The 10,840-nt window shown below is 55.6% G+C and overlaps 2 protein-coding genes across 2 annotated transcripts; both read left to right on the top strand.

Annotated features, from left to right (window-relative positions):
- The first annotated feature begins 2,264 nt into the window (after nt 1-2,264).
- noc3l (NOC3-like DNA replication regulator) lies at nt 2,265-6,597 on the top strand. The gene is made up of 21 exons (XM_057826268.1): nt 2,265-2,410; nt 2,644-2,848; nt 2,911-3,019; nt 3,086-3,240; nt 3,298-3,378; nt 3,473-3,606; nt 3,681-3,842; nt 3,911-4,004; nt 4,245-4,420; nt 4,480-4,608; nt 4,672-4,800; nt 4,873-4,953; nt 5,043-5,143; nt 5,210-5,282; nt 5,356-5,419; nt 5,489-5,560; nt 5,642-5,823; nt 5,892-6,020; nt 6,079-6,176; nt 6,247-6,331; nt 6,391-6,597. Exons 1-21 carry the CDS (start codon nt 2,402-2,404, stop codon nt 6,508-6,510), a joined length of 2,388 nt encoding a protein of 795 aa, XP_057682251.1. The 5' UTR covers nt 2,265-2,401; the 3' UTR covers nt 6,511-6,597.
- A 1,613-nt stretch (nt 6,598-8,210) lies between these two features.
- acta2 (actin alpha 2, smooth muscle) lies at nt 8,211-10,782 on the top strand. The gene is made up of 9 exons (XM_057825549.1): nt 8,211-8,525; nt 8,881-9,041; nt 9,119-9,247; nt 9,311-9,421; nt 9,496-9,580; nt 9,668-9,829; nt 9,892-10,083; nt 10,143-10,324; nt 10,523-10,782. The coding sequence occupies exons 2-9, from the start codon at nt 8,913-8,915 to the stop codon at nt 10,664-10,666; spliced, it is 1,134 nt and encodes a 377-aa protein (XP_057681532.1). The 5' UTR covers nt 8,211-8,525; nt 8,881-8,912; the 3' UTR covers nt 10,667-10,782.
- The last annotated feature ends 58 nt before the right edge of the window (nt 10,783-10,840 follow it).

Raw genomic sequence — 10,840 nt, 5'->3', positions numbered from 1 at the left:
GCGTACGTCATTTACGTCCAGGTACTGAAACAAGTCTGAGTGCATGTGACTAGCAGCAACTCAATGGTAACCCTAAAATGTCTGCACACGCCAAAAAAAGAAAGGTGGACGCTGAAGGTCGTGGTTTCAAAAAAATATGGACAACTAAATATTTATTGACAGACATCGGTGGTAAACCCGTGTGTTTACTTTGTGGTGAGCAGGTCGCCGTGTTTAAGGAATACAACGTGAGTCGGCATTACGAGACGAAGCATGCAGAAAAATACGGACATCTGACTGAGGCTGGAAGAGCGCGGTTATCTGAAGATTTGCTAGCGAAACAACAAGGCTATTTTACCAAGCTATATGCAGCAACCAAGACCAGCTTTGTGATATCTCATAAAATGGCTAAAAACTGTAGCCGTTTTCGGAGGGAGAGTTTGTGAAAGAATGCTTGGTGGACTCTGCAGCACTAATACGTCCGGAGAAAAATTTGAGAAAGTCCCGCTGTCCAGGCGAACGGTGACCAGAACGGTGGAGGACATCGCGGAGAATCTCCGACTTGAGCTAAAAAGTGGAGTAGCAAGTTTGGACTTTTTCTCCTTGGCTTTGGACGAGAGCTGTGACCTCCGCGACACGGCGCAGTTACTGGTGTTTCTCCGAGGAATAACACAGGATTTCACGATTACGGAGGAGCTGGCAGCATTGAGATCAATGAAAGGAAGAACCACGGGGAGGTAAACGCATGCATGGACAAGCTTGAATTGAAATGGGACAAACTGGTAGGAGTCACTACTGACGGTTGTCCCAATCTGACCGGGAAAAATGTAGGACTTTTGAAACGGATGCAAGATAAAGTGACTGAACTTGACGCAGAGCATAAATTGGTGTTTATTCATTGTATTATTCATCAGCATGCGTTGTGTAAGTCAGTGTTGATGTTACTGATGTTGTAATTGAGACAGTTAACTTTATCTGGGCACGAGCATTAAATCACAGGCAGTTTGTTGCACTTTTAGAAGAACATGATGACCAACATGGTGACATCAGTTACCATACAGCTGTCAGATGGCTGGCTCAGCCTGGGCAAAGTGTTAAAAAGGTTTTGGGACCTAAAAGCAGAGATTTGTGAGACTAAATGCAAAAACATCCCTGAGCTCTAAGATGTTGACTGGATTGCAGATTTAGCATTTGCTGTTGATGTGACTGCACTGATGAACGAACTGAACACTAAACTGCAAGGCAAGGGCCTTTTTATCCATGAAATGCATAACCTGGTCAAGGCTTTCATGAGAAAGTTGCAGTTTCTCTCAAATCAACTAGAGAACAAACTTCTCACTCACACGCAAACCCTGAAAGAAGTCAAAACATCAGCCAGTCACCTCTGTAGCTACTCATCGATGTTAGGAGACCTGTACAGTGAGTTTTCAAGACGATTTGAAAAACATTGAGGATGAAATGCACCTGATTTCCTCTCCCTTTGCTTGCAATGTGGGTAATGCACCCACTGATGTCCAGCTGGAGCTCATAGACTTGCAGTCAGATACAGTACTGGCAGAGCACTTTAAGTCAGCCTCACTGCTGGAGTTCTATTCATCTCTCAGGAAGGAGAATTTTCCAAACATGAGGAAACATGCTCAGAAGATGTTGGTTCTTTTTGCTTCTACCTATACATGTGAGCAAACATTCTCAGTAATGAAGTTTACCAAATCCAGGTACAGGTCCTCTCTGACTGATGACCATCTGTCAGCTGTGCTTCACATCTCCACCTCAAACATTCAACCTGACCTTGATGCTCTTGTTAAAGCTCAACAGAGGCTAGATTTCTCTCACTGAAGAAAAAAATGCTGAAACATGTTTGTTCTGCACTGTTTGGCAGTTTGATAAAAATGTTGAGTAATGTTACATTATTGTGGTATCTTTATAGAAAGTTAAGTTAAAAATAAAGCATTGTGGTAATGTGACTGAAAAACAGTCAAAAATGTAGCAAACTTAGCTCTGTTTTCACTGAATAAATTCAGGGTTTTTTTTGTAAAACAACCTCACTCTCTCATTATCTAACAATAACACATACTCTTACCAGCTTCTGTAAACAATACCATTTACTTTTTTCAATGTAGAAATCAAATTAATAACGAGTAGATTTCAAACTTTCGGTACGGCCCTGCCTCCACAATATTTTCTGCTTCTCATTTGGCCCCTGGGGGAAAATAATTGCCCACCCCTGGTCTATAGCGATTCCTGAAGTGCAGTGCCGCCTCCTGCCGCCTTGTGGCTGTCTGTGCTGGAGCCGGTGCGTTGGAGTCATTTCAACTGTTTCGTTTCCGGTTCAGGTAAGCGTCGAGCGAGCTCCACGCGTGTGGCAGACGAGCGGCTGTAGGCTTTCTTCACCCTCGTCAACTTTTCACCTTCGAACATCGCAATGGCTCCGGTGAGTAACATTTGGGCAACGCGTGTCGTAGTAGTTGACGGGCGAGCGATTCGTTTTCCGTGGCCGCCGCTTCGTCACATTCTGGAAAGGAGACGGACACGCGCACCTTTTTCACCGACAACATGCTAACTAACCCTAGCCTGAAGTGGAAGGCGGGTTGCCTTGCAAAAGTGTCGTCGTCATGCGTACGGATTTAGGCAGGCTTTCCACAGTGTTCTTTGCGTTTGCGGCAGCCTCGCTCCAAGAAGCGTCGGCCGACCTTCAGGCGGCTGCTGAAGACCAGCGACATGAAGCTGGAGAACAAGCTGAAGAACCGCCAGTTCAAGCGGGAGAACTGCGACAAACGGCAGCGGAAAGAGCGCAAGAGGATGCGGCAGGCGCTCAAAGGCGCGGCGCTCGCCACGCCGCGCCCGCTGGACGTCACGGCCAAAAGGCCCGGTAAGAGTCCACCGCCCGCCCGCCTTTGCCGCCGCTACCCGTTGACCTAGCGTCTCCTCCAGACGAGGAGGGGGACGACGAGGACTTCCTGGAGAGTTTGCCCACCGACATGATGGAGGACGACGACCTGCGACCCGCGCCGTCCTTCCTCGGCAGAGACCTGTCGTCATGGTGACCTCGCCCGCCGGCCTCCGCGCCGCCGTCCGTCCCGGACTCACGCGCGCTTTTGCGTCGCAGCGGCCCGGTGCACTTAGCCAAGAAGCGCAAATCGGAGGCGGCGCCGGGCTACGAGAAAGTTCCCCGCAAGATGGCCTCCGCGCCGCAGGAGGAGGTCCTGCATCTTCTCCCCATCAAAGACAAGACGCGACTCATCCCGCAGAGCGTCCGTAGAGGTGAGGTGCTCTTTGCCTGCCGACGATCGACCGTTGACGGCCGTCTCTTGTGCGCAGTGGTGACCGAGCGGCCGGAAGAAGAAGAAGAAGAAGAAGAAGTAGAGGAGGAGGAGCAATTCACTCAAGAGGCCGAAAACGGTAGACGCGACCTCCTGACTGTGCCCACATTTCCCGTTTTTCTCGACACCGTCGGTCACGTGGCCTTCCTATTTTTATTTTTTTTTTGCTTCAGCTCAGGCAGAGTCGGAGAGCGCCGGGCCGCCGTCGGCGGCGCGGCAACGGGAAGTCCGAGCGCACAAGATCAGAGAGAGGAAGTCGACCATCGCGCGCTTGGCGTCCGCCGTCGTCGCCGACCCCGTCCGCAACGTCGGGACGCGCTCGTATTCGGCCGCTTTTTCGGCGCGGCCGTCTCGTTGACGTTCTGTTCTCCGCTCGTGCAGATCAAGTGTGTGAAACAGCTGCGCGGCATGCTGACGGAGGCCGATCCTTGCGTGGCGGTAACGGTTAGGAAGTTGGCGATGGTCTCCCTGATGGAAATCTTCAAGGACGTCGCCCCCACCTACAAGATCCGACCTTTGACGGCCGCCGAGAAAGCCGCCAAGGTGGGTCGCGCGTTCGCCAACTTTTACCCGCAATGACCGCGCGCGCGCGCGCGCTCTATCGATGACAGGTGAAAAGGGAGACGCAGCAGCTGCGAGAGTTTGAGGAAGGACTGCTGAGTCAGTACAAGTTCTACCTGGAGGATTTGGAGCAGTGCATCAAAGGTACGGACAATAAATCCAAGCAATAATTTCTAGTTTTCAACTGGCCTAGCTGAGACGGCCGTTTGTTAAAGTCAATGAGTAGCAGCCTGACCAAGCGGCGATAGAATGACTTCAAATGTAGTATTAAATGGAAATAGATATTTTCCAATACTGGCCGATGTGGCGAGGTATCGGGAACAAAAAACAGCAACGTTAGTTTCCGTACGGACACGAAAACAGCGGCCCGTTTTGCCGGCGCAGACTGGAAGCAGAAGAAGAGCAAGCGTAGCCGGGCGGTGGCGCTGTCGAGCTACGCGGGCCTGGCGGGGGTGGCCGTGCGCTGCCTGTGCGAGCTGCTGCCGGCCATGTCGCACTTCAACTTCCACAACAACATCCTGGTGGCACTGGCGCCGCTTATGAACGACCGCGCCGAGACGGTGAGCGCTCCGCCCGCCCGAACGCGTACCGGAGCGACCGCCCGTCCCTTCCTCCGCAGGTGTCGGCCGCGTGCTGCGGGGCCTTCGCCGAGCTGTTTCGCCGGGACAAGGCGGGCGGGGCCTCGCTGGCCGCCGTCCGAGTCGTCTCTGGTCTCGTCAAAAGCCTCAACTACGACGTTAGGCCCGAGGTAACCCCGTCCCCCAACGGCGCTTGGGCGCGTCTCGCTGAAGCGGAGGTGTCGCTCGCGCAGGTCCTGCGGACGCTGCTGAGCGTGCGCATTCAAGAAGCGCACGTGAAGAAGGACCTGAGCGACACGGCCCCCGCCGTCCAGATCATGACTCGCAAAGACAAGAACAAACTTTCGCGAATGAAAAGAAAGGTAGCGTCGGCGGACGGCGCTCGCTCGTCCGCCCGCCCTTAGCTCGCTCTCCCTCTCTCTGCTTGCGTGCAGTGGAAAAAGGCGGAGGAGAAGCTGCAGCAGGAGCTTCTGGAAGCCGAAGCCTCGGAAAGCAAAGACAAGAAGATGAAAACGGTGAGCCGGCGCGGCCGCTCCAATGAGCCGCCGGCTAGACGGAAGAAACGCAGCGCTTTGTCCGACGAGCTCTCGCTTGTGTCCGGCAGCACACGGAGACGCTCAACATCGTCTTCCTCATCTACTTTCGAATACTGAAAAAAGCCCAGAAGTCCGTCCTCCTTCCCGCCGTCCTGGAGGGGCTGGCCAAGTAACGCACACACACGCGCGCTCCGGCGAAGGCGCGAGCGCTAACCGCGACCTCGCTTCCCGGCAGTTTCGCGCACTTGATCAACTTGGAGTTCTTCGACGACCTGCTGGACGTGCTTCAAGGCCTCGTCCGGTCGGGAGTGAGTAGCACGCGGATTTCGCCCGCTCGCCGGTCCGCGTCATTGACGACGTCGCTCGCCCGTTCCTGCGCAGGATCTGACCCACCGGGAGAGCCTTCATTGCATTCAGACCGTCTTCACCATCTTGTCGGGACAAGGTACGCGCGCGCGCGCGCTCGCCGGCCTACGCCCCTTCCCGTGGTGACGTGATTTTTTTGGCGCGGCAGGTGACGTCCTGACCGTGGACCCGCTCCACTTTTACTCTCATCTGTACGCCACGTTGCCACGGCTGCACGCGGGTGAGCGGCCCGCCACCCGGCCTCCTCATTTAGGAAATATCCGATCTCGGTCGGGCCCAGTATCATTTTTTTGTCCCTCAGGGACGCCCGACGAGGACGTGGTCATCGCCCTGCGCTGCGTGGACGCCATGTTGATACGCCGCAGGAAGCGCGTCAGCGCGCGGAGGGCGGCGGCCTTCCTCAAGCGGCTGGCCTCGCTCGGCCTGCACGTGGGCCCCGCCGCCGCCGTCGGAACGCTCGCCGCCGCCAGGGCCGTCCTCCACGTGAGTCGGTCGCCGGCCGCGTCCGTTCGGGCGCCGGACCTCCCGCTTCTCTTTTCTTCCCGGCGCAGTCTTTTCCCAAGTGCGACTTCCTGCTGGACAACGAGCTACAGGGCAGCGGCTCCTACCTGCCGGAAGCGGACGAACCCGAACACTGCAACGCGCACAACACCGCCTTGTGGGAGCTACACGCGTTGCAGGTAAGGACCGGCGCGCGGCTTCCGGCGGCGTCGACCTGACCCGCCCTTTCTGCGGCAGCGGCATTTCTACCCGGCCGTGCGTCGGCTGGCGTCCCACCTGAGTCGCGGCGCGCCCGCCGAAGGCGTCGCGGCGCTCCCGCCGGAGTGGAGTCGCAGGTCGGGCGTCTTCTCGCTCTTCTTTCCCGGCGCGTCGGCGCTACGATGACGCTCGCGTACTCGCCCTCAGGTCGGCGGCGGAGCTCTACGAAGAGCACGACGTCCGAGACGTGACCTTCGACGCCCCGGCGGCGGCGCCCAAGCGCAAGAAAAGGGTACGGGCGGACCGATTGGCAAAGTCTGGTGCGGTAAAGAATGTTTATTTTGCTTTCAGGAAGTTTTCATGGTGGACGGGTCGCCGCTGGACAGCGACCTGCGGCGACGTGTCGACGACGTCCTGAACGACGGTCCGGGGGCGGAGCTCGACTTTACGACCAAAACCCATGCGTGCTGATGTTAATTTACCTGTGTTTATTTTTTCCAGTGCTTCACAACCTTTTTTTTTTTGTTTAAAACAAAAAATAAAACCGATAAACCTCTACTGGCGTGTCTGAGAATATGATTTTCTTCCTGGCCTGCGAGATGCAAGAGCGTAGGTTTGGTCCCAACATTGGTACACTTTTTGCTGGGGACGGGACATTCATACAGTAAGTCTTAACAGATTCAGGGCTACAGTTCTAATGAATATAAACCTAATGAACTAAATAATCAATGCAGAATACATCTGTACCCATTCAGACTTTGGTTTTCAAAAACTACTAAAGAAAGAAAATATTGGAACACCTCTTAGTCTGGGAATATTTCAGCCTTTCTTTAGGTAAGACACTACTGCTTTTGTCCACAAGCACAGCCAAACTCAACAAAAACGAACGCTCCTTTGGGCTGCTTTAAAACCACATTAATGAAATAAAAATGAAAATTAGGGAGAAAGGGATAACCCTCGGTTCACTACATTTCTCACAGTCTAACGTTAACAGGAGAAATTTCATACAGGAAGACACTTTTCCTCTAAGAAGCTTCCTACTCAAGTTTTGCAGGTTAGTAAATTCACACAGTTTCATGTTATGCTAACACTCATACAAGTGGGATTTTCAGTAGCAAAATTAGTGGTGTGTTCCCCACTTCCAGACTGACGTCTTTTTACATGAAATACAGTGGTGGCTGACCTTCAATATCCTCTTCGAAGTGGGTGGAGGAGGGGGCTGGGGCTGTGAGTGCTTGTGGGGGGGAGGGGTGCGGCGGGGGGTAAAGTCATCACTCAGTGAAAAGGTAACTAGAAGTCTGAACATAATGAAAATAATTCACTTAATAATGGTAGGGGCAATTTTGTGGGAGACAATCTAAATGACCTATATAACTTAAGTCTTTATATAATGTAAATAAGGTTGCTTAAAAGTTGGTGGGGATCATTTCAGCATCCTGAAAAGTTGCCCCCCACATGCAAACCTACGCCCTTGTGCGCTCGCAGGCAAAGTCTGCGTTCAAGAGTTTTCTTTCTCAGCCATAGCCGAGCCTTTTTGCCTGCATTTTACAACGCGAGTGGCGCCACCTGCCGCTCGTGCGCGACACTGCAGCAGTCGACGGCTCGTCTGAGCCTACACATTCCACTGAATTCCACAACAACAACAACAAAAAACGGAAATATCGACCGGCCTACGAACACGCGCACGGGCACCCGCAGGCATTCCACAGAAACTCCACTCGGTGCGGATGTCGGCGACCAATCGCGTCCGAGCCTCGCCGGTCCGTCACGAGTCCGAGGTTTTCCCATTTTCGGTCAAAGTCGAGCGAGACTCGCGCGCGTGCGTGCGCGCCCGCCTGTGTTTAGAGAGTACAGGAGAAAGAGAGAGAGGGAAATTAGGAGAAAAGTCATCAATCGGTGGTCCCTTCCTCCCTCCCATGCATCCCGGCCGGTCCCCTTGGGGTGGGGCGCCCCCGTGGACTCCTTTTTAGGACTTGATGACACTTGGATGTTTTGCTTTTTGCTGACTTTTTCAATGCTGGCGAGGCGGAAATGGTCTTGTGCGTCATGCCATTTCCTTTTATGGCCAAAGAAGCGTGCGTGCGTGCGCGCCGCTATCCTGACCTTCGGCCTCATCTCCATCCCGACACCGACTACATTACCCGCCGTCCCCGGGACGTCGGCGGAGGGGCGTGACTAAAGAGCCCGAAGAGAGGTCGGCGGGCCCGGACGGACGGACGGACGGACGGAAAAGAGTCGGAGAACTGAAGGAATGGACCTGAAAAGCCACGGCGGAGCGGACCGCTCCCCTGAGGCCTGCCCTATAAGGAGCCCGGCGGCGCGGAATAGGAGGAGCGCTCCTTGTTTGGAAGGATGAGATGAGATGAGGAGGAGGAGGCGAAGAAGGCTTCTTAAGGGGGTCCCTCGGACCACGGGCTCATTCGGTCGTCCCTGGTCGGCTTCTAGCCTCGCGACGACTTCCTCTTTTCGTGCCAGCCAGCATCACGGTAAGTTCTCCGCCGCAGCATCCTCCCCAACTCTGTCTCCTCCCCATCATCTTCATTTCATCATCACACCCTCTTCATGTTCTGCAACTGCTCTTCCTTACGCATTTATTTTCTGAGTGAGAGCGGGTGAAAAGTCCAGTCATTGATGCGGATCTCGGGTCAGAACGCACTTTTCGGCTGCTAAAGAATGCGATGACCAAATATGGTGCACGGAGCTCAGAGGTGTGGGTTTGTGTGGAGGGAGGGGGGGGGGGGGGGGGCAGAACACCAGCGTAGGCCCAAATTAGGAGGTTCCCGTGCAGCGTGCCTCGCGCCCATCCTTGGCGTCACGCGTGTTTCCCTCCCTCGCCCGCAGTGAGGTAGCCGCTCGACCGCCCGCCCGCAGCCATGTGCGACGACGAAGAGAGCACCGCCCTGGTGTGCGACAACGGATCGGGACTCTGCAAAGCGGGATTCGCCGGAGACGACGCGCCCAGGGCCGTCTTCCCGTCCATCGTGGGCCGACCGCGGCATCAGGTGGCCGCCGCCGTCGCGCCGGTCGTCGCCCGCTCCCCTTTTCTAGCGTGCTCAAGTGGCGTGTGTGGGCGCGTCAGGGCGTGATGGTGGGCATGGGCCAGAAGGACTCGTACGTGGGCGACGAGGCTCAGAGCAAGAGAGGGATCCTCACCCTCAAGTACCCCATCGAGCACGGCATCATCACCAACTGGGACGACATGGAGAAGGTGAGCCGGCGAGCGAACGCCGTCTTAGCTGCCGGGCTAACCTTTGAACCGACCGACGGGCAGATCTGGCATCACTCCTTCTACAACGAGCTGCGAGTGGCCCCCGAGGAACACCCCACCCTTCTGACCGAAGCGCCGCTCAACCCCAAAGCCAACCGTGAGAAGATGACGCAGGTGAGCCGCCGCCGCCACTGCCGCCGCCCTCGTTCTCCAGTTCAAAACGTGACGGCGAGGCGACTGTCGCGCAGATCATGTTTGAGACCTTCAACGTTCCCGCCATGTACGTGGCCATCCAGGCCGTCTTGTCCCTCTACGCCTCCGGACGCACGACAGGTGTGCTCGCCGCCCCCGGGCGCCGGCGCGACTCCGCCCTAACGGGGGGCGTTGTCGTGAGAGAGTTTTACGCCTACCTTTTCTCAGGCATCGTATTGGACTCCGGGGACGGCGTGACCCACAACGTCCCCATCTACGAAGGTTACGCGCTGCCTCACGCCATCATGAGGTTGGATCTGGCCGGGCGCGACCTGACCGACTACCTCATGAAGATCCTGACCGAACGCGGCTACAGCTTCGTCACCACGGGTAGGAACGCCGTCTCCGGCCGTCTCCTTCGGTGCATGACGGTCTTTCCGCGCGCGCCCCAGCCGAGCGCGAGATTGTGCGGGACATCAAGGAGAAGTTGTGCTATGTGGCTCTGGACTTTGAGAACGAGATGGGCACGGCGGCCACCTCGTCCTCGCTGGAGAAGAGTTACGAGCTCCCCGACGGGCAGGTCATCACCATCGGCAACGAGCGCTTCCGCTGCCCCGAGACGCTCTTCCAGCCGTCCTTCATCGGTGCGTTCGCCGGCGTCGGCTCTCCCGTTCGCGCCGACTGACGTCGCTCCGGGCGGCAGGCATGGAGTCGGCGGGCATCCACGAGACCACCTACAACAGCATCATGAAGTGCGACATCGACATCCGCAAGGACCTGTACGCCAACAACGTGCTGTCGGGCGGCACCACCATGTACCCCGGCATCGCCGACCGCATGCAGAAGGAGATCACCGCTCTGGCGCCCAGCACCATGAAGATCAAGGTGAGCCGCGGCCTATGCCGCAAAATACTTTTGACGCTATATTCTTTATCCTCTTCAAAGAGCCAGCGTTATTACCAGACTTGTGGGTGGCCGCGCGTAGACGTTCGCTCTCTGTCGGCCAACGGTTGTGAAAAAACAAAAAAAGTTGAAACGGAGCGTTTTTGGGGACTGACCGCACGGGCGTGTGCTTCCGCGCAGATCATCGCTCCGCCCGAGAGGAAGTATTCGGTGTGGATCGGGGGCTCCATCCTGGCTTCGCTGTCCACCTTCCAGCAGATGTGGATCAGCAAGCAGGAGTACGACGAGGCCGGCCCGTCCATCGTCCACCGCAAGTGCTTCTAGAGAAAAAAGGAAGCGCGCGGTCGGACGGAGACGGTTGGAGCGGCGCCGTCGACGACGGTGTCGAAGCGCTAGGGTAGGGGGAGTAAAAAGAAGGCTAATAAAAAGTCAACCGCAAAGTGTGTACATGTGTTTTTCATGTGGTCACAATCCGTTCGGGAGAACAAGACAATAAGA

This window comes from Corythoichthys intestinalis, chromosome 21 (assembly GCF_030265065.1).
Source record: "Corythoichthys intestinalis isolate RoL2023-P3 chromosome 21, ASM3026506v1, whole genome shotgun sequence".
NCBI lineage: Eukaryota > Metazoa > Chordata > Actinopteri > Syngnathiformes > Syngnathidae > Corythoichthys > Corythoichthys intestinalis.
This window is presented reverse-complemented; position numbering and strand designations above follow the sequence as displayed.

Coding starts and splice junctions, on each gene's coding strand:
- acta2 (XM_057825549.1), top strand. CDS start 8,913: ATGTGCGACGACGAAGAGAGCACCGCCCTGGTGTGCGACAACGGATCG. Junction 9,042..9,118: donor TGGGCCGACCGCGGCATCAG/GTGGCCGCCGCC, acceptor TGGGCGCGTCAG/GGCGTGATGGTGGGCATGGG. Junction 10,084..10,142: donor CTTCCAGCCGTCCTTCATCG/GTGCGTTCGCCG, acceptor TCCGGGCGGCAG/GCATGGAGTCGGCGGGCATC.
- noc3l (XM_057826268.1), top strand. Junction 4,609..4,671: donor ACTACGACGTTAGGCCCGAG/GTAACCCCGTCC, acceptor TCGCTCGCGCAG/GTCCTGCGGACGCTGCTGAG. Junction 5,561..5,641: donor GTTGCCACGGCTGCACGCGG/GTGAGCGGCCCG, acceptor TTTGTCCCTCAG/GGACGCCCGACGAGGACGTG.